General features: G+C 36.6%; 3 protein-coding genes across 3 annotated transcripts; 2 read left to right on the top strand and 1 right to left on the bottom strand.

Moving 5' to 3' along the window:
* Nucleotides 1-625: 625 nt before the first annotated feature.
* Nucleotides 626-3,825, top strand: LOC110879258 (mannose-1-phosphate guanyltransferase alpha). The gene is made up of 15 exons (XM_022127685.2): nt 626-907; nt 1,003-1,100; nt 1,192-1,292; nt 1,373-1,451; nt 1,517-1,577; nt 1,664-1,710; nt 1,800-1,892; nt 1,991-2,081; nt 2,215-2,263; nt 2,348-2,464; nt 2,548-2,695; nt 2,786-2,878; nt 2,965-3,033; nt 3,111-3,153; nt 3,497-3,825. Exons 1-15 carry the CDS (start codon nt 850-852, stop codon nt 3,595-3,597), a joined length of 1,248 nt encoding a protein of 415 aa, XP_021983377.1. The 5' UTR covers nt 626-849; the 3' UTR covers nt 3,598-3,825.
* A 3,251-nt stretch (nt 3,826-7,076) lies between these two features.
* On the top strand, nt 7,077-8,151 carry LOC110879257 (metalloendoproteinase 2-MMP). Its single transcript, XM_022127684.2, has one exon. The coding sequence runs from the start codon at nt 7,107-7,109 to the stop codon at nt 7,989-7,991; it is 885 nt and encodes a 294-aa protein (XP_021983376.1). The 5' UTR covers nt 7,077-7,106; the 3' UTR covers nt 7,992-8,151.
* Nucleotides 8,152-10,593: 2,442 nt separating this feature from the next.
* On the bottom strand, nt 10,594-24,635 carry LOC110879256. Its single transcript, XM_022127683.2, has 3 exons — nt 24,477-24,635; nt 24,260-24,348; nt 10,594-10,943 (listed from the first exon to the last, which is right to left on the bottom strand). Exons 1-3 carry the CDS (start codon nt 24,513-24,515, stop codon nt 10,796-10,798), a joined length of 276 nt encoding a protein of 91 aa, XP_021983375.1. The 5' UTR covers nt 24,516-24,635; the 3' UTR covers nt 10,594-10,795.
* Between the last annotated feature and the right edge of the window lie 1,900 nt (nt 24,636-26,535).

Raw genomic sequence — 26,535 nt, 5'->3', positions numbered from 1 at the left:
ATGGATGATGTAAATTTGGTTGTGTGATAAATATTGATTGTAAATTTGGGTGATGTAAAATGGTTAAAATTGTTTGTATTTATAGTGTATTATTTAAAAGACATTTAAAAAAATGATGAGCTCCAATGGTCATCGTTCAAACAAGATGCGGGGAAAACAACCTGGAAAAGATATCTGCTAAGCCTACCCGAAGGGGTAGCGGCAGTGTTACCGAATCGAATACCTTACCCGATTGTCACAACCTGAACTCGCCCCCTTCGCCCTTATCAGTATTCGTGTGCACATTATTATGGTTAATTTTCATCCAAATGAGAAATAAACATAAATTGATACTTTAAATTTTAGACCAACTAATCTAAAAACAATTTATTTCGAAAAAGAAGTATAAATACTCAGTTATACTCAAATCTGGTTTCATACCCTATCCTACTCGGGTACATAGGATTGGGTCCCAATTCCAATACCTGATTTTTGAAAACCCAAGCCGAGTCGGTTTCTTCAATACCCGATCATACCCAAATCCGGTTCCACACCCGAAACCGACCCGCAATGTTCACCTCTAATCACTAATCAGTGGGCCTAGCCGACATTACATCAACATAAAGTGGGCTTACAAGGTTGAAAGCCCAATAACTCGGCATTCTCTCTCGTAGTAATGATGAAAAGTGGAGGGAGAATGATGCCAGTACCGATTCCGTTTATTCCTCCGGTGATCTCGATTTCCATCACTAGTTGACTCGTTAACCCACAATCTCCGACCACTTTAACCTAAAATACACTCCCTACATCTTCCCTTTAGGTTTTACCTTCATCCTTCATCAAAATCCCAATTCGATTTTCTCTAAAATCATGAAAAACTCCGACCAGAAGGTCGTCGCCGTCATCATGGTCGGCGGTCCGACGAAAGGTCTGTAATTCTTCCCCACATGTTTATTATTCACTATTATTTCCAAATTTCACTCATGTTTTTTTTTTTATTTTAATACGATGCTGTTTTCGCAGGTACTAGATTTCGTCCACTTTCATTCAACACTCCGAAACCGCTGTTCCCTTTAGCTGGTCAACCCATGGTTCATCATCCTATTTCTGCCTGTAAATCGGTAATTAAAGTTGTTCACATAAACACCTTATAAATATTTGATGAACAATTAATTAGTGTGTGTTTTGTATTGTTAATTTGAGTTAACGCAGATCCCTAATTTGGCACGAATATTTTTAATCGGGTTTCATGAAGAGAGGGAATTCGCATTGTATGTGTCGTCGATCTCGAGTGAACTTAATATACCAGTCAGGTGATTATTAACTGATTGTACTAATACTCTTCATAATTTGCAATTCATATGCCTGATATTTTGTACACATTGTTGTTCAGATATTTAAAAGAAGATAAACCTCATGGTTCGGCTGGTGGTTTGTATTACTTTAGAGATATTATCATGGAAGATAACCCGGTAACAATTGTTAGCTTACGCGGTCTTTCTGTTTTTCTTGCTGATTATTTTACGTTTTGTTGCAGTCGCATATCGTTTTGTTGAATTGTGATGTATGCTGCAGCTTTCCTCTAACAGAAATGCTTGGTTAGCGGCCGCATCATGTTATTGTTTTTTTAAAATGATAATATTCCACACGGGTTATGTTTTGATGTATTCGCGTTTTCTTGTAGATGCACATAGAAGGTATGGCGGGATGGGTACATTGTTAGTTATAAAGGTGTGCTTTTTACTGTAAATCTTTTTCATTATATCAATAAAACTGCAAATTTTGGATTGAGTTCAGTTGTTGGCATACTTTCTGAGCAGGTGTCTGCTGAGTCAGCTAGCGAGTTTGGTGAGTTAGTTGCCGATCCAGTTACCAAAGAACTTTTGCATTACACAGAGAAACCCGAGACTTTTGTAAGAATCATCTTTGTAGAAACAGTTTGTCTGTTGCGTTGAACTATTGACGTGGCGTCACTGTTGCATTTTCTTATTGCTCATATTACGGATTGCAGGTAAGTGATTTGATAAACTGTGGTGTTTACATATTCACCCCAGAAATATTTCATGTTATTCAAGACATACGTACTCATCGTGAAGACAAAGGTCAGTTTTTTTACTCCGCAAGACATACAACTATACAAGTACCGTATCTTTGTGATTTATAGAGTTAAATAGAGACATATTTATGCCACCTGTGAATGAGAATACCAGTTACAAGTGTAGTGTTCTGTTGCAGCTAACCTGCACACTTTATCCAGCTTTGAGGCCCTTCGGTTGACAACAAAGTAAGATCTCAGTGTTGTATTTTCACATGTATCAGTAGAAGCTTGAAGTATTCAAATTGCTAACGTATTATTTTCTTTTAACAGGACGCATGCTAAGGATTTTGTTAGATTGGATCAAGATATATTGTCACCTCTTGCTGGAAAGAAGCAGTTATACACTTACGAGACAATGGATTTCTGGGAACAGATTAAAACTCCAGCGTATGACAACTTCTGCTTTTGTATATTATTTTATGCTTCATATATATATATATATATATATAGCCTGATCCTTAAATATATAGGATGTCACTGAAATGCTCTGCTTTGTATCTTGCTCAATTTCGACACAAATCGCCTGGTCTCCTGGCTTATGGTGACGGGACCAAGAATCCAACGGTTGTTGATGACGTTTATATTCATCCATCCGCAAAAGTACATCCAACTGCAAAGGTCAGCATTCCGCAAACATACATATATATTCATTTTTTTATTTTTTGAAATCTATGCTATTTAATTTGTATCGCCTCTTCTTTACAACAGATCGGCCCGAATGTTTCAATTTCTGCAAATGTACGAGTTGCTGCAGGCGTAAGGCTCATGGATTGTATCATCCTAGATGATGCTGAAATACAGGTGCATGACTGAATAATGTTGCTGCATAAACTTATTATTGTATCTTCTGAAACTAACATCCTTTAGTTTTGTTTTTATTAAAATAGGAAAATGCATTTGTTAAGTACGCGATTGTTGGTTGGAAGTCATCTTTAGGGAAATGGGCCCGTGTTCAGGCAAGTTCTGATTGTCTCCATAACGTTCTACCCTGTGTTTTTCAACTTGTATTGACTATAAAATCATCGACTTGCAGGGTGAAGGAGATTACAAAACAAAACTTGGAATCACCATCCTCGGTATGCACCTTGGCTTACTTGACCTTTAAACCTATGATATTCGCATATTATTAGGGCTGGCAAAATGTATGCGTCAGCCCGCAAACAACTTTTATAATTAAAAATATTAATGCGCTAAACATGATAAGAAAACTACTCTGTTATTGAAATTATAATCTTTTTTATAACGTGGTGTAGGAAGTTATATCTATGCGTATACATAGTTCAAACTGTTTCCTTCGTGGACCCGTTAGAGATAGACATAACTGAAAACGACTCGTTTGTAGACTTTTAGGTTAATGGGTTTGAAAATCGAAATTGCCGCCTCTTTACCTATCTTAAAGCGTGTGCTTGTTGGTTACAGGAGAAGCTGTGACGGTTGAAGATGAAGTTGTGGTGGTTAACAGCATCGTTCTCCCAAACAAAGTTCTGAATATAAGCGTACAGGAGGAAATCATCCTTTGAACTCACCGAGTCAAAGTGAGTTTGGTTTTCGTCTTCTATTTTTCGCAGTGAGGTTGTAAGGTCTTAAGGCTTTCTCACGATTACAAGGGTATAACATTTTGCAAGAGCCGTTTAGGTTTTAGAACACTTATACTTTGGTTATTGCTGTTGTTTAGTGACTGCTAATGTTCAAAAGATAATTTCGATTAACTTTAAAAATACGTTTGCTTCCAATATTGTTCGCTTTTATACATTGGTGTCATATATCTCAGGTTTAAAATTGTGTTTCAATCAAGTATCTAATATTTTGAAGTTTAAAGAAACTTGTTAGACCATCCACAATATGGAACTCTAAAAACATTTAAGATTGAATGGATGTAAAAGCCTTATTACTAGACTTGCACATCTCTGAGGAGATGGTCGAGGATACGATTTCTTAGAGACGGAAGATTAAGGTTAAGGACTTTTAGAAGGATGTACAGCAGGGGCGGACTTACCCCTAGCCCAAGGTGGGCGGGCGCACCCCCGGGGAAAAAAAAATTTAATGCTATTTTCCGTTGAAAATCCCGTCCGCACCCCTTGGATTTTTTCGTCCGCACCCCTTGGATTTTTTTCGTCCACACACCTTAGGTAAAAAATGTTATCGCTTTATATTTTAAATTTTTTTAGTAAACTCTAATTAAAAAAAACAACCTAAATTTTATAAACTTATACTACCCAACTTAACCCAAATACCCAATGCCTTAACCCACTATTTCATTAAACATAATTAGCCCACTAATTACTAGCCCATTAACCAAACTCAACCTAAGTTCAAACTATAATAATTAAAATAAGCCCAATAGTCCCTTAGAATTCCTCCCGCCCTCCCTCTCTTGGGTCGTCTCCTGCCAGCGATCATCGAACACAATAGCAACCACAACAGCACGTCATCAGCAGCCGCGAACCACCGCCGTCCGACACCAAAGGGTAACAAAATTCTTAAATAGGTTTGAAATTTCATGTGTTTTGACGTTGTTTATGGTTGTTTAGATGATTTTTAGGGTGATTACACACGATTTCTAGGGTTGAAAATTAAAATTGAAACATTATGTTATAGAGCGATGAACTTATGGATCAATTTGTTTGTGATAGGAACCATGAGTAGGGACGTTATGGCGCGATTTCTTTTGTTTTACATGACTCGACCCGACACGACCCGAACCGACACGACCCGAACCGACCCGATACGAACCGATTTTTTTTACTTATATACCTAGGGGCCTAAAATTTTTAAAAATGTTCCGCACCCCCATGGAAAAATTCCTGGGTCCGCCACTGATGTACAGTTGGAATTAGAATCTTGCCTTACAAGCTTTTGTGTGTGTGTGCGCGCTACTGCTGTGGCATTTGCATGTTATCACTTGCATGATTGGTAGCTTATGTAGAATATTTTTTGTACACTATGTTCTCTACTGAGTTGAGTTCCTATATGCCTATATATGTTTTTATTTTACTCTAATGTTTTGGCGTTGGGTTCTCACTGAAAAAAGCTTCTCTATCCCTAGAGAAAGAGGTAAGACTTGTCTGCATCGCACCCTCCCCAGACCGCACCAATAGCTTGAGATTACATTAGCATAAATTACAAGAATGCCATCCTTTCACATACTTAAGTTTTCCTTCTTCATGGCATTTTTGTAATTAACTCTTCTTTGAGTGGCATTTGTAACCATCTCACAACAATTCTTTTTATTTTTATGTTTTGACCACCAAGGTTTTGGTTCTTACCATTTTTACCCACTCAACTTTTGTTAGTTTTTATTAAACTTACATTCCTATCCCTTAAATTTTAACTAATTTATTAAGTGCCCCCTCAACATTTGTTAGTGTTTTTTTAAACAACTTACATTACTACCCCTTAAATTTTAACTAATATATTAAGTGTCCCTTCAACTTTTGTTAGTTTTTTTAAAATACGTACATTCCTACCCCTTGATTATAACCTGGTTTTTAGACTAAGTTAGGCAATTTGATTAAAATGGCAAAAAAAAAAAAAACGAAAAAGTCAAGGACCGAGAGGAGAAAAAAACTATTTGGACTAAAATGACAATTTGGACAAAAACTCAGGAACTAAAATGGCAATTTACTCTTTTCTTAACCAAGCCTCATATTAATAATGTCAGCCACGTGACAAGCCTCATAAAACATAGCCTTATATTTATATTAATGTTAATATAAGTTTCAAAGGTTGTTTAATGATTTAACGTGTAATATGTGTTTTCAGGGCCATCTAAAACGAAGAAAAGTTAATGATTGTATAAGAAGATGATAATTTACAGGGTCGAATTAAAGAACCAACTTAAAAACTTGTACACAATTTGAAATTGTAATAGTATTGAGATAATTTATAGACTATAGTGTGTTACTAATTTGAATCATTGACTTTCTTTATTTTGTTTTTGATGTGCAAAATATATTTCTAGAAGTTATAACATTATTACATGAATTGGAAAACAAATTTGAAAATGAGAGTTAGTGGAATTTTCAAAGGAGTCAAAAAAGATAATTTGATGCTTTTGGGGACAAGTATGTACTTTTTTTTAATTAATCTCTGCTGAAGGCAAGAGCATTCTAATTTAAAGGAGTCTGGGGAGGTGTTCGGTGGCCGAATTTGATGGTGTCGGAGATGAATGGTGAAACGATGATAGTGAGTTGGTGTGAGGGTTTCTTAGATGAGATTAGGGTGGAGAGGATGAAAAAGTGACGATAGGGTGTACGTCTTCTGGGGTTATGATGCAACTGTACAATGAAATTACCAAAATGCTTTAATACTATTCACAAGGTTGGTTTATTAATAGATAGATAATAGATAATTACCAAAATGCTTTAATACTATTCACAAGGTTGGTTTATTAATAGATAGACAATTTATTAAGTGGACTCTCAACTTTTGTTAGTTCTTTTTTTAAAGCAAATTACATTCTTACCCATTCAATTTTAACTAAATTTATTAAGTATCCCCTGAACATTAATAAAGTTATTACTACCCTTTTACATATAGTGCTACAATATTTTTTTAAGTTTCAAATTAATCTCTTACACTATAAATAATGTAGACCTTTAACGCAATAGTTTTATTTTCCTCTGATAACTTTCGTTCGTTATTTTCTTCCGTCGCAACACGCGGTGAGGAAATCATAGTGTATATAATGTTGCAACGTTGTAAATAATTAATAGTATATCGTCATGGTTTTTAAAAATAAATGGTTTTTAATATATTTTTAAAGAATTAAGATGAACACGATACAATTAATGATGAAAAAAATAGTGTGAAATAGAATATGACGACCGCTACCAGGTCTATTCCGTGGAATACGCTAACGACTTCTATGTGGAAATTATAGTCTTCGTAAATGCTAAAGACATTAAATAGAGAAAGAGAGACACACGAGTCAACAAGACATTCTACATTGCCAACACTATAAATAGGCCTAATAACTTAGAAAATGTATACCAACATCATAAGAAATATATTTCATGTACTAAAAAATATGGCATGCAAACTCATTACTTTCTTACCCTTTCTCTTTGCCTTATTCTTTCTCTTCTCTCTTAGTAATGCTAAGTTTGAAGTTGACACAATAAAACACCTTCAAGGTTGTCACAAGGGTACCAAAGTGCAAGGCCTTCATGGCCTCAAACTATACCTTGCCCGTTTCGGTTACCTAAATTACCAACATACCCCTAACCACGCCAACGAGGAAGATGATGAGTTCGATCAAGAGCTTGAGACCGCCCTCAAAAGCTATCAAAACTTTTACCATCTCAACGCTTCTGGTGCGCTAGATGGGCCCACTGTTTCACAAATGATCATGCCTCGTTGTGGACAACCAGATAAGAAAAGTAGTCACGTACACGGAAAGAAATTGTTACATATCGTGTCTCGTTATCAATTCTTTCCAGGTAGCCCTAGATGGGATAAAAGCCACCTCACCTATGCATTTGGCTCGAATTATCCAAATGCCTATGTACCTCCAGTAGTGCGTGCCTTCAACACATGGGCTTCTGCTTCTAGTTACTTCACATTTTCAAGAGTTGATGATACCGCCAGTGCTGATTTAAAGATTACTTTTGATAGTGCGGCTCATGGGGATGGTAACGACTTTGAAGAAAACGTGTTAGCACATGCTTTTGCGCCAAAAGATGGAAGGTTTCATTACAATGCAAATCAGAAGTGGTCCGCTGGACCAGGGGCGGTTGCAGGTGCCTTTGATTTAGAGACGGTGGCGGTTCATGAAATAGGACATCTACTTGGGTTGGGGCATAGTGAAGACCAGAATGCTGTAATGTTTAGTGGTATCCCTTCTGGAGTGGTAAAAGTTTTGAACACCGATGACATCCAAGGAATTAAAGCCTTATATGGACTAAATAAATAAATAATTACTCAGTATTATATAAATTATATGTACTATATGTGTAATCGGTTTTGAATACTTGTGTGATATGTCAATAAGCAGTCGATAATGACAACATGCATTGTGTAATGAATATGGAGATATGGAATATTAACAATTGTACTGTACCGAGTTATAAATATATAATTTGCACGTTTAGATATAAGATTAACGATCAAATGTTGTTAAGTTATTCTATAAAAACTCATAATTGTAAGAAGTGTAAGAAGGATTTATAGAGTGATAAATGTCCAATAACCTTAAAATCTAAACCCACTACACCACCACCCAAAACCAAAACACCCACCCCACCACCACCCTAAACACACACCACCACCCAAAAATCTAACACCCCCCCCCCCCCCCCGCATTTTTTTTTGGTGTGGGTGATTGGGGGGGGGGGGTTAGATTTTTGGGTGGTGGTGTGTGTTTAGGGTTTTTTTTTGTGTATGTGGGTTTTTTTAGAAGCCTTTATACTCTTCTTACAATTAGAAGCCTTTGTATTTGATCCTAATCCAATATAAATAATAACGCGAGAGTGACAAATTTCACGCTCCATCTTCGAACAATCATGGAGCATAGGAGATATAAGCTGGTGAGTGACAAATTTTTGACCCGTAACATTTTTGTCAAATATCATCCTATGACCTTTTTAGAACGATATGTTGCAAGTGTTACTAATAATGAGGATTAGTTATTCATTTATGCAAAGGGCGTGTTTAACGAATCCTAATAGCATTCACATCTCTTCCCTCGTCCACAAACATACAATTAAACTAAAAATCACATTTTACTAAATTTGTTTCATTTTTTAAAAACCTCCTAAATCATATTCTTCGTATTTATCTCTATTCAACTAAATAACACTTTTGTATTCTTCTTTTAATTATTTTTTTCTTTTTCTTCCACTCACAACCATTCATAAAAAAATATTTAAAAAGAAAGATATAGTGAATAAATGTGAGATAAATTTGAGAGATTGGTTTGTTTTCCAATAAAAATACGAGGGATGCGGATAGAAATGGGAGATGGGATGTTTCTATGTTTTTTTTTTATTTTTTTGTGTGTCCTTTACCTTCATATATGAATGGTGTCAAATGGTATGATTGTTTAACATAAAACATAAAGAAACAATACGAAATACAAGAGAAACGTCAAAACGGTGACGTAAAACTTTATTAGTTACCCAAACCAAAAAACACCCCCCCCCCCCACCAACCCTTGATCTCACAATATGTGAGATCTGTAAACAACTGATACAAACAAATACAAGATTAAGAGATACATGTGATGATCATCTACTAATGATCATCAATATCAGAAATACAATCTCTCTAACAGATGAGAGATGATACAACAACCATTAACGAACAACAACTACAAGATGATCATCCTCTGATGATCACTAATAACTGAAGATTGATCTCTTACAATATACAACCGAGAGACAACCAATCATCTTCAACAATATCAGACAAATAACCCTAAACTCTCACAGAATGCAGAGAGAACCACAGAGAGAAGTATAAGATGTGCGTAACATCTGAAGAAAGGTGAATAATGAACAACTCCAGAAAACTGCTCTTTTATACCAGCCTTTTGAATATTTACACAAAAGCCCTCCAACTTTTCAGCTATACCAATCTGTTACAACAACTCTAAACAAACCAATAACAAACTGACTTGGGCCCATTCTCATAACAAGCCCAACTCATACAACAACCTCAAAGACAACATGAGCCCAATATGTATAAACGTAACAATGTAACATAGCTGATAAGGCCCAACGGACAAACATAACCAACAAATGTATAGTATATGAATTAATCATATATTTTCAACAAATGAGGATGAGATACGAGACGGGATGTGAATACTCAAAAAAGTTGACAAAGGTGTGATGAAAGCAAACAGTCTACCATCTTAAAGTTGTGGGGAGTGGGGCGTTGGTTGGGGCGGGGATGCCCTTCAACGCCAGCCGCTCCACCCCGAGTTGGCGTTGGCATAGTGTTGCCCCTTTAGCGTGGGTATTCAGCCTGGCGCCAGGGGGGGGGGGTTGTGACTTGGCTGGCTTTGGTTGGCCGGCCACGCAGACGGATCTAAAAACTTTTTTCACTGGGTTCTTTTTGGTAGATTCTCACTAATTTTCACTATTTTTTTTCCAAATCTTACGAGGTTCTCACTAATTTTTCCCATTTTTTCTAAACCGAATGGGTTCCTGGGAACCCACAAAAGTGGCCTAGATCTGCCCATGTGGCCACGCCAAGCTAAGTCACGCCACGGCCACACCACACCCCTCATTTTTCACCATAAGCTTGTGGATCCCACCCTCGTCACGTGTCGAACTTATCTTTTCTTTGTGGGATTCCATAGTATCAAACATTACACCAATGCCAGAAAAAAAAAAAAAAAATTAATGGAATTAAACCAGACCTTCAATAAACGCATACAACAGCGCTGCCAGAATCAATATGCAAAACAAAAACCTCATACGCTAGCCAGTTTCAATCCACATGCATTCTAGTCGATTTATATAATAAATACTAATGATTTTTAGACAAACACCCCTTTATACACACACATATGTCAAGCAACTCTAAAGCACCAAACTGAACATTTTAGTTACAAATACTTTGTTTTTAAACAACCAGCTTATGCAAGTTCAATTATTGTGCTGAACTGTTAAATCATAACGTTAAAAAACATCAAGCATTGGCTTATAGCCGATCATAACCACACACTAGTTTTTTATCTTACAAAAACAGCCTGGATTTTGTTTAATGAGTTTATTTTGGGTCTGCAAAGAAGGAATTGAGATTTGGCATAATTTCGGGGCTCTTGTTGCGAACAAATTTCCTCAACGAATGCTCCGCGTACCTTTCCCCTTCAGCAAAGTTATCCAGCACACCAGCAGCTCTGTTTTCCTTGTTCACTCTATACATACATACATAAATAAATGCCCAGTTAAATAAGCAAGTCAAACGGAAGCATTGAGATTTGAGAGTATTCACATTGGAGCCTCTATCTCCATCTATATAATTTAATCAAAAAACACATTTTTCTCTAAATGAAGTTTACTTTTCAAAAACCTCTCACGTCTAACTCTATCTGTTTCTCTATCATACATTTATACTCACAATCACTTATTTTATTACTTCTTTCTCTTTCCTACACACTCACAATAAAAATATAGAGGCATGGATATTGACCACCAATTTAGCCATCTGATGCATCCTTGGAGCAGGGCATCACATATTTCAAGCCACTTATGCGTCTGCAGGTCTTAAGGATGCGTCAGGGAATAGTCAAGCGACACGTGTGTCAATGATTGGGTCTGAAAACTTCTGCTGCTTCGAAGGCGTCTAACCGACGCATCCACTTTAGCTTGCGTCTGGCTTAGTGTGATGCGTCTGGCTGGGCACAAGTTTTTATGCGTCGGTTAGAGACGCTTCGTATGCGTCCAGAAGACGCTTCCATTGTCAGCTTTTGGATGCCCCTAAGAGCTGCTTCGTATGCGTCCAGGAGACGCTTCCATTGTCAGACGCTGGATGCCCCTAAAGGCTGCTTCGTATGCGTCCAGTAGACGCTTCCATTGTCAGGTTTTGGATGCCCCTAAGAGCTGCTTCGTATGCGTCCAGCAGACGCTGGATGCCCCTAAAGGCTGCTTCGTATGCGTCCAGTAGACGCTTCCATTGTCAGGTTTTGGATGCCCCTAAGAGCTGCTTCGTAAGCGTCCAGCAGACGCTTCCATTGTCAGACGCTGGATGCCCCTAAGCGCTGCTTCGTATGCGTCTTGAATGCTTCTTCCATTGTCAGTCGCTGGATGCTTTGGATGCGTCTTAACACGTTTATTTATGCGTCTAAACACGTTTATTAATGCGTCTAGAAGAAGCATCCATTTGTCAGCTTTTTGATGCGTCTTTAGTACTGACGGACGTCTACCCGAGGAGTCGAGAGACGCATTAGACAAAAAAAATTAGTTTCCGTTTTTATTTATTATCTTTTATTATAAATGTATACACGTTTCTATTTTTAAATTAGATTATAGGTTACCAAAAAATACATCTTCATATTTTTTTTCTCTCTATTGATATGGCAATCAGATTTGTTGTTTACTGTGGTGGCAAGTGGGAAGTCGTTGATGGGAGGCTAGAGTACGTGGTCCAACCAGATTTTGTTAGACGTGGTTTTGAAACTTCTACTACAATTTCTTATAACACATTTTTAAAAAATCTTAGTGAGTCAACAGGTCTTCAAAACATCACATGTGTATCTTACAAAATGTCAAGTTTTAGCGATCCCATTGATATAGTTGATGATTCCGATCTTACTTTTTTTCCAATATTGCGGAAAAAAACCCTCTTGAGTTATTTAAATTATATGTGGTGCAAGAACAAGTTGGTTCATCTGTGGGTTCTTCCAATTTTTTTAAATGTCCTGATCTTAACGTAAATGTTTTTCCTGAAGTTGAATGTAACGCATCATATAAATCTGGAGTTACTGATAATGTTAATTGTCCCCTTGAAAATAAAAGCCAGTTTTACATAGGTTATATTTTCCGTAACAAACAGGAAATGAAAATAGAATTAGGAAAATTGTGTCTTTCCGAAAGTTTTTCGTATAAAGTAGACAGATCATCCAAAACTCGTTACGAAGTATCTTGTATTGATGAGAATTGCCAGTGGAATTTCAAGGCAGCGAGTCGGGAATCTTGTGATGTTTTTTACATAAAACATTTTAACAACAAACATACATGTTCTAAGACGCAAACATATACACATATGCGACAAGCAAACCCAATGGTGGTGGGTAGCTTATTAATAGAACAATTTAAAGATTCTGGACGGATATACCGTTCGACCGAAATTGTAAAGGATTTTAGGATTAAAAAAAGTCAATTTATCGTATATGCAAGCGTGGCGTGGGAAATGTAACGCATTACAACTTTTGCAAGGTAGTTCGTCAAGTTCTTTTGCGGAACTTCCCGTCTATTGTTATAACTTGGAGAAGGTTAATCCAGGAGCAGTGACACACATACGCACTGATTCTGAAAGTCGTTTTGAAATGTTATTTGTGGCCATAGGTGCGGTGGTAAGTGAAAGACTATAAATAAATAAATAAATCAATAAATAAATTTTTCCCCAAAAATCTAACATTATCGTATTGCTTTCAGATTCGGAGCTTTGTCCGTAATTTAAGACCCCTTATCATCATAGATGCGGCCCACTTGAAGGGTGAATTTAAAGGAACAATGTTTTTGGCTGTTGGCATGGACGGAAACAATCAGATTTTGCCTATTGGTTATGGCATTGGTAAATCTGAAGACGGTGAGTCGTGGACGTGGTTCCTTTCAAAACTGAAAGAATGCATCGGCGAGCATCCAGATTTGGTAATCATTTCTGACCGAGCAGCTTCTATACAATTAGCCGTACGGGTGGTGTTTCCAAGAAGCTTTCACGGGTTATGTTGTCGTCATTTGATGGTCAACCTTCGATTACCGTAAAAAAAAGGAATATGAGAGTCTTTGGTGGAAGACTTGCAAATAGAGTTGATCCGCCATAAATCTTCTATATCTCACAATAATTTCACTAGGCATTATTTATTAATTAGATTATTAATGGGGTGTGAAACGTGCAGAATAGAGTTGATCCGCCATAAATCTTCTATATCTCATACATGCATCTTGCATGTTTCGTTCCTGCCAGTTTGGAAGTACACTGTTTTGCACAAGATTTTGCAGCAACATAGACAATATCACACCCGAATTCCGACCAACCCGATGTTCCGATGTAGGCCAGACAACATCCCCGGTGTAATCCAACGCATCAGCCTCACTTAGTCCCGCATTTTCCCAATATTGTATACGACCGAGGAACCATAAGAAGAGACTCTCGAATTCTACTAGAATTTGGTGTATCCTTCTGTGAATGCAGAATCGTTCCCCGCAATTAAGTGCATCACATTTATTGGTAAAATAAACGGTAATTTTTAGTGAGTGCATATCTATCTTCAAGATTACCCAGCCTTCTTTGTCTTAGGATACTGGTATGTAAACCTGAAAAGGAGATACGGTAAATATTTAGTGAGTACATATCTATGTTGCTCATTCTTACAATGTAATTTTTTTTTACCGTATCCACTTCCCAAAAGGCAGGGTAAAGTTCTACGTTGCCAGTAGCGTATCCGTAAGCATCTTGATCCTGTTCCGCCAGAAGGTTTATAAAATTTGGGGGTAGAGTGGTCCAACCAACAGTATTTGATGAAGATGTCCCTCGACGATTTTCTGTTTCTCTATCTTGTATTAGCTTGTTACACCATGCACGGACATGCTAAAATTTTTTTTAAAGTATCATATTTAGAAATTATAAATAATATAACTAATAAAACTATGTAAAATAATCTAATTACCGTTTCATGCATAAATCCATCTCCACAATACCCTAGTACTCCACCCCACCACTCTCTGCCCCGTATAAGTTGAATAGCAAAATTGGCTATCACCGTCGTAGTAGAAGTCAAGAACATTTTGTGACCAATAAACAGATTGGTCATCCCGATTAAGCCAAACAGCGTTCTCTACACAATCTGGAATGCTTGATTGACGCCTTCCTTTTGACGACATTATTGTGAAAATTTGTGGTGGTATGAAGAAATCCTACCAATGGTCCATATTTATAGACCAATAATAACTTCCACCTACCTCCTCCTTTTTTATAACTAATACATTATTATAATTTTTTTTAAACCGTTTGTTAAAAATAGGTAAACTCAATATTAATAAAATAATTTAATAACTTTTTAAAAAGTTTTAGAATCTGTTTTTTATTATTATTTAAAGGTATTTTTTTAACTTATACAAAATTAGCATTTAGTTATTGTAAGTTTCAAAAGATGGAATGACAATTTAGTTCATTTATTAAACTTTATGTTACAATTTAGTTCCTTTATTAACTTATACTAATTTTGCATTTAATTAAGACATCCATGCCTATATATATATAACCTACTTCCCATATTCATCATTCCACTTTCTTTACTCTACACAAAATCTTCAAGAATATGGATGATTCATGGACCGAGGTTGAAGACATTGCCGTTGCAATGTCCTACGTTGAAACGAGACACCTATGCCGGCATGCTACTATGGATGCCGCCTTTTGGGTCAGCGTTTTCCACATGTTTTGTAGACATGTTGGTGAAACCGAACGAGATGTGAATGAGGTGGAGACCCGTTCGGCCTACCTAAGGTACGTGTGTTCGAGGTTCAATGGTAGGGTAAAGGAAGCGTCCAAGGCAGCGTCCAACGAGAAAAAGAAGGTAACTGAACAAGAAGTGATCGAGGACGCAAAACTAGAGTACCTGTTGACGTATCATGAAGACTTCGATCGGGTCTCTGTTTGGGAGATTATGAAGATTTACTTGTAAATCTTCATATAGTTCGTCACTTATGTCTAAGATCACCCGTTTGTTAACCGATTTTGGTTTTATGTACTAGTTTGGTTAACAAGTTTTATTTTTAATATTTAAGATATGTATGAAACGAACCGTTTTGGTTATATTAATATATATTATGTGCATTAAATCTATTTGGTTATATTAATATATTTGGTTAACAAGTTTTTTTTTACATAATTCTGCACCCCCCCTTCTGAATTGGTCCGAAAATAGTGTAAGAATTGTTGCACTAATGGAATGAGATTTGGGGAGAATCAAATTTGGGCCTGCCCGAAAATAGTACATTAAAAGTTTTTTTTTTATTTGGTTAACAAGTTTTTTTTTTTACATTAAACAGAGTGTTTTTTTTTTACATAACTCTGTACCAGTTGAGAATATGCAAAAAGTTGTTGTAATGAGCCAAATCAGAAAGGGGAGAATCAGATTTGGGCCGGCCCAACCTGTAATAATGGGTCAGCTGCATGGGCTAGACCAAAATATTGTAATGTAAATGGGCTATAAACAATAAACAAACAATTAAAAACACTCTGTTTCAATACTTAAAGCATAACCAGATTTGGGCCGGCCCAATGACATTTTTTGAAATCGAACAAATTTAATTCAGTGGAAATAGAATGGGGCGAATCAGAATTGGGCCCCAAATCTGAATCAGAATTGGGCCGAATCAGAAATGGGGCGAATCAGAAATGGGCCGGCCCAATGCAAAATGTTCAATGTCATAATACCTTGTTTACGGATCTACAACTTTTTCATCAACTTGTTCATCCTCATCATTTTCAAATGACTGGCAACTACTGACAAGATCAAAGTTTTCCGGTAACAGGCTATCGTAGAACATGATAGCCAACCTTTGTCTCATTTGGTAAGCTGCCTTTGCGGTGTTTTCTTCTCGATAATAGGGTTCCTTGTTTTCTTCTCCTAAGTTGCCTTTAGGAGATTGCCGTTCAAAGTCGTTTACCCCAGGCAAGTACCTCAACAATCAGGGAGTTTAGGAGATTGTGGTGTATGGGTTTGCATTTTCATGGAAAGGTTGATCAACAAGGAACCCTATTATCAAGAAGAAAACACCGCAAAGGCAGCTTACCAAATGAGACAGAGGTTGGCTATCATGTTCTCCGATAGCCTGTTACCGGAAAACTTTGATCTTGTCAGTAGTTGCCAGTCATTTGAAAATGATGAGGATGAACAAGTTGATGAAAAAGTTTTAGATCCGTAAACAAGGTATTATGACATTGAACATTTTGCATTGGGCCGGCCCATTTCTGATTCGCCCCATTTCTGATTCGGCCCAATTCTGATTCGCCCCATCCTATTTCCACTGAATTAAATTTGTTCGATTTCAAAAAATGTCATTGGGCCGGCCCAAATCTGGTTATGCTTTAAGTATTGAAACAGTGTGTTTTTAATTGTTTGTTTATTGTTTATAGCCCATTTACATTACAATATCAGCTGACCCATTATTACGGGTTGGGTCGGCCCAAATCTGATTCTCCCCTTTCTGATTTGGCTCATTACAGCAACTTTTTGCATATTCTCAACTGGTACAGAATTATGTAAAAAAAAAAAAAAAACACTCTGTTTAATGTAAAAAAACAAAAAAAAAACTTGTTAACCAAATAAAAAAAAAACTTTTAATGCACTATTTTCGGGCAGACCCAAATCTGATTCTCCCCAAATCTCTTAGTGCAGCAATTCTTACACTATTTTCGGACCAATTCAGAAGGGGGGTGCAGAATTATGTTAAAAAAAAAACATGTTAACCAAATATATTAATATAACCAAATAGATTTAATGCACATAATATATATTAATATAACCAAAACGGTTCGTTTCATACATATCTTAAATATTAAAAATAAAACTTGTTAACCAAACTAGTACATAAAACCAAAATCGGTTAACAAACGGGTGATCTTAGACATAAGTGACGAACTATATGAAGATTTACAAGTAAATCTTCATAATCTCCCAAACAGAGACCCGATCGAAGTCTTCATGATACGTCAACAGGTACTCTAGTTTTGCGTCCTCGATCACTTCTTGTTCAGTTACCTTCTTTTTCTCGTTGGACGCTGCCTTGGACGCTTCCTTTACCCTACCATTGAACCTCGAACACACGCACCTTAGGTAGGCCGAACGGGTCTCCACCTCATTCACATCTCGTTCGGTTTCACCAACATGTCTACAAAACATGTGGAAAACGCTGACCCAAAAGGCGGCATCCATAGTAGCATGCCGGCATAGGTGTCTCGTTTCAACGTAGGACATTGCAACGGCAATGTCTTCAACCTCGGTCCATGAATCATCCATATTCTTGAAGATTTTGTGTAGAGTAAAGAAAGTGGAATGATGAATATGGGAAGTAGGTTATATATATATAGGCATGGATGTCTTAATTAAATGCAAAATTAGTATAAGTTAATAAAGGAACTAAATTGTAACATAAAGTTTAATAAATGAACTAAATTGTCATTCCATCTTTTGAAACTTACAATAATTAAATGCTAATTTTGTATAAGTTAAAAAAATACCTTTAAATAATAATAAAAAAAAACAGATTCTAAAACTTTATAAAAAGTTATTAAATTATTTTATTAATATTGAGTTTACCTATTTTTAACAAACGATTTAAAAAAATTATAATAATGTATTAGTTATAAAAAAGGAGGAGGTAGGTGGAAGTTATTATTGGTCTATAAATATGGACCATTGGTGGGATTTCTTCATACCACCACAAATTTTCACAATAATGTCGTCAAAAGGAAGGCGTCAATCAAGCATTCCAGATTGTGTCAAGAACGCTTTTTGGCTTAATCGGGATGACCAATCTGTTTATTGGTCACAAAATGTTCTTGACTTCTACTACGACGGTGATAGCCAATTTTGGTATTCAACTTATATGGGGCAGACGCCATTAGGCAGAGAGTGGTGGGGTGGAGTACTAGGGTATTGTGGAGATGGATTTATGCATGAAACGGTAATTAGATTATTTTACATAGTTTTATTAGTTATATTATTTATAATTACTAAATATGATACTTTAAAAAAAATTTTAGCATGTCCGTGCATGGTGTAACAAGCTAATACAAGATAGAGAAACAGAAAATCGTCGAGGGACATCTTCATCAAATACTGTTGGTTGGACCATATTCTACCCCCAAATTTTATAAACCTTCTGGCGGAACAGGATCAAGATGCTTACGGATACGCTACTGGCAATGTAGAACTTTACCCTGCCTTTTGGGAAGTGGATACGGTAAAAAAAAATTACATTGTAAGAATGAGCAACATAGATATGTACTCACTAAATATTTACCGTATCTCCTTTTCAGGTTTACATACCAGTATCCCAAGACAAAGAAGGCTGGGTAATCTTGAAGATAGATATGCACTCACTAAAAATTACCGTTTATTTTACCAATAAATGTGATGCACTTAATTGCGGGGAACGATTCTGCATTCACAGAAGGATACACCAAATTCTAGTAGAATTCGAGAGTCTCTTCTTATGGTTCCTCGGTCGTATACAATATTGGGAAAATGCGGGACTAAGTGAGGCTGATGCGTTGGATTACACCGGGGATGTTGTCTGGCCTACATCGGAACATCGGGTTGGTCGGAATTCGGGTGTGATATTGTCTATGTTGCTGCAAAATCTTGTGCAAAACAGTGTACTTCCAAACTAGCAGGAATGAAACATGCAAGATGCATGTATGAGATATAGAAGATTTATGGCGGATCAACTTTATTCTGCACGTTTCACACCCCATTAATAATCTAATTAATAAATAATGCCTAGTGAAATTATTGTGAGATAAATTAATCCCTAAATTAATTGAATCGAAATTTTTGTTAATTGTTTATTTAGTGAAATTATGTTCTTTTTTTTTCAATTATAAAAGACTTTTTTTTGTGAATTACAAAAAACTTAAAACAGAAAGTTAATATAAATAAAATAAGGATTGTAATATATCTTAAATAGGATATACATTTGGCATAAATTTATACAAAAACTTCTTTTTTAATCACCCAAATTGTACAAGGGGTATGTATTTTGAAGTACATAATCCTGAAATTCTCCAGCTTCAACTTGGACGGTTGTGGGTTGTGGCTTAGAGACGGTGCGAGAAGAAGTCTTTGTTTTGGGCGGTGCTAAACAGCTCGCACGTGAATGCCCATACGTTTTGCACTTACCGCAATATAGGGGAGTTGGGTCCTCTCCTAGAGATAGGATTTGTTTGTTTTCTTTCGGACGTCCGGCTTGTCGTTTTGTAATAAGCGGTGGTTGCAGATTCACCAGTCCATCGGGTACTTCCCACTCTGATTTATCAGGGACTGGATTTATATGCTCCTCATACGTGGATTTATAAACTTCATTAGTGTAAAATGACATTGCATAATGAGCACAATCTGGTTCACCTAAAAATCTAGATACCGCAATAACGTGCCCGCAAGGTAACCCAGATACTTGCCAAACCCGACAACTGCATGTTCCATTAGAGAAGTCAACTAAACCTCTCTTTCCACCGTCATCAACATCAAAACTGTCCTGGGCAATTCCAGCAACCACCCACGAACGAGAACCTTCAACTTTGCCTCGAATTTTTTTTTTAGCCCACGTTGTAAGCAAGTGTTCCCCTTCAATTCCCTCTTTCCGGCGATCATAGAACCATTTTTGGACAGACTGTATGAAAAAATCTATCAGTTGGGTTATTGGAATTTTTCGGGCATGGTTTGATAAAGCATTCATAGATTCAGCGCTATTAGATGTCATGTAATGATATCTTCTGGCTGGACAATGTGCTCTTGACCATTTGTCAAACCCAATTTCTATAAGAATGTTTCGTAATCTTGGAACAGCAGCACATAGCGCGTCGAATGATTCTTGAAAATCGGATATCCGGTAAGATTTGCAAGTCTTTGTTCCTAGTCTTTTATTCATCCCAAATACGTTTCTGAAGCCCGTTTTCGCACCCAAAATTCATGGAATGTCGTAAAATGTTTGTGTAGAGTCAGAAACACTTAGAATTATGTTGGAAGTCGGTAATTGACGGTTGCGTTCATCGGTTGCGTTAGAATCGTGTAAGCTGTTTTGGTTGTTGTTTCAAGCCCGTTTTTCGATCCGATTTCAACCCGTGAATTGTTGATTTGCGAGAAACCTGCTGAATTGTTGATACAGTTTTGAGTGGATGTGGCTCGGTTTGGTTCGGCTCAATACCGACGTCGCGACATTCCTCCGTCATGGCCCTAGAGATCGACACATGAAGCACGAAGAGCCGTGAACTGTCATCACCATGACATCACCATGATGATGTCATGTGAATAACTTATCCATGCATGCTAGATATGCTTGATCGAATACTGCCATGCATTTCAACAACTAATGCATATTGGGCCTTGCATCTCACTAATATCCTTGTACTGTTGGGCCTGATATCCACGAAAAACATGACATATTTCGTGGATTTGATATTTCTTCAACATCAACAAAAAAAAAAAGAAACAACAATGAAGAACATGCTTCACCTGATGATTCTTCGTTGGTTGGTGTATTAGACGAAAGATCCCAATCTTTCATGGAGTCATGTTCTTCGTGGGCCTCCTTTATTGGGCCCAGTATCCTTCTCGTTGGGTTGTTGTTCTTTGACTATAAAAGGTCACGTGCAGAACAGTTAGAGATAGAGTACACCAGAGAGAGTTAGAGCACTCGATCGACCAGCCGCTTGATCGGGCTGCCACCCGATCGACCAGCCCTTTCCTTTTTGGGAAACTCTATAAATACACCTTCATTGCCACTTTGGGAAAGTATCAGCTCTCTCTTTCTCTCCACTCGTTGCAGCCACCTTTTCCATCGATTTCTTGCGATCCCGATAAGATCTCAACCTAAATCTTGTACTTTCTTGATCTACACACACTCCTACACCTTTCTATCTTTTGAATCATAACTTTTAACCGTGAAATCATCAAGATTTGAGGTGTTCTAGGTTGATGTCATCATGGTGTTCTTGAGAACTTCATGTTTGGCTTTAATCCACCAAGAACAACTTAGATCTGAACGACTTCCACATGAATAAACAAAGATCTTTCATAGATCTGAACATATTCACGGTGAAAGGAATTGAAAGATGGTTTTCCAACTTTCTTTCAACTCTTTTACACTCAATGCACTCAAAACCGATAGAATCGGAGCTTGTACCGATCTTCTACTCATTCTTATAGTTGTGTGATTTCGGGTTAAACATGGAACACCGTCTCGAACAATTAACGGGTTGGACTTGGGTGATTCCTGTCCGATCAGGTTGCTAAGTCTTGACGAGGTTTCTGTTGTCTAACACGTTATCAAAACGTCTCGATAAAATTTTAAAACTACCAAAACCACCAAGGAAGAAGGAAGAAGACGATCAGGTCGACCAGGTCGGAGAGTCGTCCGATCGGACTACTGTCCGAACGGATTGTCACCCGATCGGTTTGCCACCCGATCGGCTTGCATATTGGGTCCCACACTTAACTTATCTTTCAAACATCTGAAGTTTTAAACGTTGAACGAATTGTTGTCTGATCGGATTACCACCCGAACGGATTACCACTTGACCATGTGACGATTAGACTTCAACAATTTTCAACATGTTCCGTATCAACGGAATGCCACCCGATCGTACTATCATCCGATCGAGTGACAAACTGCGGTGAACTTGTTCTCACTAAAGTGTCCAACCAATCGGGGAGTCGTCCGATTGAATGTCTGTCCGATCGACCGACCTGAAAGGTAGAGATACTTCTATGTTTTCAAAATGCTACAACGAAAACTTCAAAAGTCAAACCATCATACACAAACACATCCTTCCCAAAGGAAGTAACAATCCACTCGAAAGGTCACCCGGTCGGATGACCATCCGAGCGGACTGTCACCCGAACGACCGGCTATCCGATCGGACTACCATCCGATCGAACTGTTGTCCGACCCACTTGCACTCTGCATTGACATATGGCTTTCCGATAGTAGTCATCTTTTCCGAATGGATTCTTTGCTTCACTTGCTTCTCTATTCTTGCAACGCATAAGTGGCTCGAAATATGTGATGCCCTGCTCCAAGGATGCATCAGATGGCTAAATTGGTGGTCAAACTATATTCTTGGCTAATTTGGTAATTTTCCCTTAATTTAATATCTATAAAACTTGATCTATTATAGAAATTCCAATGTAGTGGTGTTTTTATTGTTTCCTCTATTTCTTCCTCTATATTATATAGAACTAGTATTAAGCACCCTCCGCGTTGCGGCGGGGGCGAACACTAATGTCACACTACTGCCAGCGACCACCAATACTAAAGTTGCGGCGTGTTAATGCGAAAAAATTAAACTGAAACGTAAAACATATAAAAGAATAACTAAGTCGATCTAGGACTCGAGCGTTACGATGAACCTGTCAAAAGGGAAAAAATAGACGACGTAAAAACGTTTAACCACGCACGCACGTTACGACGTTTTAACTCGCAAAATTTAGAAGGGAACATAACACGAAAATCTTGCGAAAAATGAAAGGTATAGAGGACCAAAGTTGAAAGTAAAAAAGTTGTGAGGTTAAATTGTAAAACATGAAAATTTTGGAGTTAAAAGTAAAAAAAGAATCATATAGTTTTAGGTTAAAGTAAAGCTGAAAAGTTTTGGGGTTAAAGTAAAAAAATCAAATAGTTTTGGGTTAAAAGTAAAAAAAATCATTTTTTTTTTAAAAAACTCACAAAGCATAAGTTACAATACCTATGTGCCTAATAATATTGTAAATTATTATTATTGGGTAATTACAGAACATCAAGCATGATGTACATCCCCTAAAGCAATACAAAGTTACAACAACAAATAGTATAAAACACCAGATATGCACATGGTACAACAACCAAATGCCTAATGTTGTTGCAAATTATAATATATATGAATATGAATATGAATGTACTAATATAGAGGTTCCAATGTGAATGCTCTGAGATCTGTAAAGTTTGGTTCTGGCGATAAAACGGTTTGGCACACAGTTTGATACTTGGAAAGGGCCAATTAACTTTTTCTATTTGTTTATAAAAATAAAATTAGTTCAAGCTATCAAAACTGAACCACCCAAACAGAAGCAAGTTGATCAGTTTGAGATCTATAAGTTTCAAGTTTGGCTAACAGGTTGAAACTTGGAACCGACTATTTAACCTTTTTCTATTTATTTCACTTTTTTTTCATTTTGGTTTATTTATATGAATTATATTTCATAAACCAATATTATCATTTTAAAACTTCTAATACACTCACCCTTTTTTATAAAAATAAATAAATAACAAAGTCGGTTCAAACAACCAAAACTAAACCTTCAAAACAAAAAAAAAAAATAGCTTGACCAACCAACCCACCCGGCCAGATTGGTTTGTCGCTTTCCAAAACCATAATTAGCGATCCAGACCAAAGTTTTCATGAAAACCGGACCAAGACACCCCTTTTTAATAATCAAAATCCCTCAAATTCAACAACATGCAGACCAAAAACACACTAGAATTGTAAGAAAAAAATTATTAAACTGAAAAAAAAAAAGTTTGGTAAGACAAAATATGCTAATCTAAAGTTTCTAACCCTAGATACATGAATCTATTAAAACTTTTCATATACATGATAAAAAAAAATAATAACACAAAAGACAAACACCTAAAAGCATAAAAATAACTGGCCCCACAAACAGAACAATCAAACGCACAACAGTCAATATATGGTACAAACAACAATCCGATACGTTGTTCACAAACCAGTAATAGATATACGTACCTAACTTCAGGATTACCGCTGATGTTGCGAACCAACTGCATACCGCAGATTCCGACGGCTACGCCAAGAGCAGCAAATAGAGGGTAAACCTGTCAAAAAGCATAGATCCGTTAGATCTGATTAACAAACACGAAGCATCGCTTATAAGAGTAGAATTAATTGATCAAATCAATGTAAAATCTGAGAAAAATAGGGAGTGAGATGAATTGAAAGGAACCTCAGGCCTTAACCAACGCTTGAGTGTTGAAGAAGACATTTGGAAGAGGTTGAGGAAGGTAAAGGAGAAGAAAAGGGACAACTAATTCCGACTTGGCAGTTTAAATACCAACCTATCCTGGTTAGCCAATGAATAGCCTTCTAGCCCTTCCTTAATATAAGATTAGCAGGTTAGCCCCCTCAACTCTATGAAAGTAATGCCACTTAGGCATGTGGTAGGTCAACGGGGTTTTCCACTTCCAAGTTCGATCACACGGTGGTGTGGAGGGTTTGAAGAAGGGCATTATGCAATATTTTTAGATAACACGTCAGAATGGGGTGTGGTTTTAAAACAGATGGTGTGGTCAGGGGCGTGGAAACATGGACAGTAGTGGACCCAAGAATTTTTTCATAGGGTGCGGAACATTTTTAAAAATTTTAGGTCCCTAAGTATATAAGTAAAAAAATCGGTTCGTATCAGGTCGGGTCGGGTCATGTAAAACAAAAAAACATCAAACTAAATTTAAATAATCATCAAAACCACGTCAAACCTTGTTACAAACATAATTAAAATGTCGCCCTACGGGTTTTTATTTTTTGAAGTCTATTCAAAACATAATGTTTCAATTTTAATCATCATTTTTTGATCCATAAGTTTATCGCTCCATAACATAATTTTTCAATTTTAATTTTCAACTATTCAAGCCCTAGAAATCGTGTGTAATCACCTTAAAAATTATCTAAACAACATAATCACCCTAAAAATCATCTAAACAACCATAAACAACGTCAAAACACACACACGAAATTTCAAACCTATTTAAGAATTTTATTACCCTTTTTCTCCTATAATATCAACTAAAATCATCAAAAACACATAAAAACTACCTCAAAACACATAAAAGTTTTGAATTTCAACTTTTCAAACCCTATACTAGAATCATATAATCAATAAAAGATTAAGAGACAACAAACTCATCCTATAAAGACTAGAACAACCCCAAATTACCTCAAAACACTTAAAAGTTTTAATTTTTTTAACCCGTCGTCTTATCTCATAAGTCTTGAACAAAATCATATAAACATCAAAATATCAAAAAACAAACATGTACCTATTCATGGCCGGAATAACGTTGTTCGTGGACGGAATTTTGCAGTCGCCATTGAGGGTAGGGGTGTCACATGTCGCTGGCAGTGAGGTGAGGTAGAGGGAGGGAGGGAGTCGCACAAAGCTGGCAGTCGGGGTTTTTTTGTAAACTGGATTGAGTTTGTTTAATTAAAGATGTATTTGAGTTGGGCTTGAATTTTATTAACTTATTGGGCTTGATGGAATGAGTTCAAATTTTATTAAAAGGGTTAGTGGGCTAACTTGTTTACATAATTGGGTCGGGTTTCAATCCACGTTCACAATTTTATATATAAATTCCTAACATTTTTTTCTAAGGGATGCAGACGAAATTTCCAAGGGGTGCAGTCGGGATTTTTCGCAGAAAATACCACTATTTTTTTTCAAGGGGTGCGGCCGCCCACCCACGCTATAGGGTAGGTCCGCCCCTGAACGTGGACTTTTTTCGACACGTGTCACACATCTTTTGTATTAATTTATAATTAAAATTATAAAAAATGTATTAAAAACTTATAAATATATTACTAGTAAATAAACAAATACATAACACTAAAATAAAAAAAACATTGCATAAATTTTAAAAACGTTACATAAAATTAAAAATATGAAACTAAAAACACGTAATTTAAATAAAAAATCTAAAGATTTCCTGTCACACCCCAACCGATGGCGGAAACATCGGGATGAGACGAACAAATTGCTCAAAACTTCATAACACTATGTGACAATATAGATTAAAGTCAAATTTCATAAAATTGTTAAAATTGTCATACAAGAATCCAAACAAAAGACAACATTGTTTCAAACAATACATCAAAATAACAATTTAATCTTGATGCGTTTCTAAGTCCACCTAAATTGCGTTTCTTCTCATAACATCATCTCATCATTCAACCTGCAACATGTATTAAAATATATCAACAAAAGTTGGCGAGTATACAAGTTTTGTTACATA

The sequence above is a fragment of the Helianthus annuus genome, chromosome 9 (genome assembly GCF_002127325.2).
Source record: "Helianthus annuus cultivar XRQ/B chromosome 9, HanXRQr2.0-SUNRISE, whole genome shotgun sequence".
Taxonomy (NCBI): Eukaryota; Viridiplantae; Streptophyta; class Magnoliopsida; order Asterales; family Asteraceae; genus Helianthus; species Helianthus annuus.
The sequence above is the reverse complement of the archived record's forward strand: the minus strand, read 5'-3'. Positions and strand labels throughout refer to the sequence as shown.

Excerpts from the sequence above, each read along its gene's own strand:
- LOC110879258 (XM_022127685.2), top strand. The coding sequence starts at position 850 with ATGAAAAACTCCGACCAGAAGGTCGTCGCCGTCATCATGGTCGGCGGT. Across the intron at positions 908-1,002 it reads GGTCGGCGGTCCGACGAAAG|GTACTAGATTTCGTCCACTT; the intron begins GTCTGTAATTCT and ends CTGTTTTCGCAG. Across the intron at positions 1,101-1,191 it reads CTATTTCTGCCTGTAAATCG|ATCCCTAATTTGGCACGAAT; the intron begins GTAATTAAAGTT and ends GAGTTAACGCAG.
- LOC110879256 (XM_022127683.2), bottom strand. The coding sequence starts at position 24,515 with ATGTCTTCTTCAACACTCAAGCGTTGGTTAAGGCCTGAG. Across the intron at positions 24,349-24,476 it reads AGCGTTGGTTAAGGCCTGAG|GTTTACCCTCTATTTGCTGC; the intron begins GTTCCTTTCAAT and ends GCTTTTTGACAG. Across the intron at positions 10,944-24,259 it reads AGCGGTAATCCTGAAGTTAG|AGTGAACAAGGAAAACAGAG; the intron begins GTACGTATATCT and ends ATGTATGTATAG.
- LOC110879257 (XM_022127684.2), top strand. The coding sequence starts at position 7,107 with ATGGCATGCAAACTCATTACTTTCTTACCCTTTCTCTTTGCCTTATTC.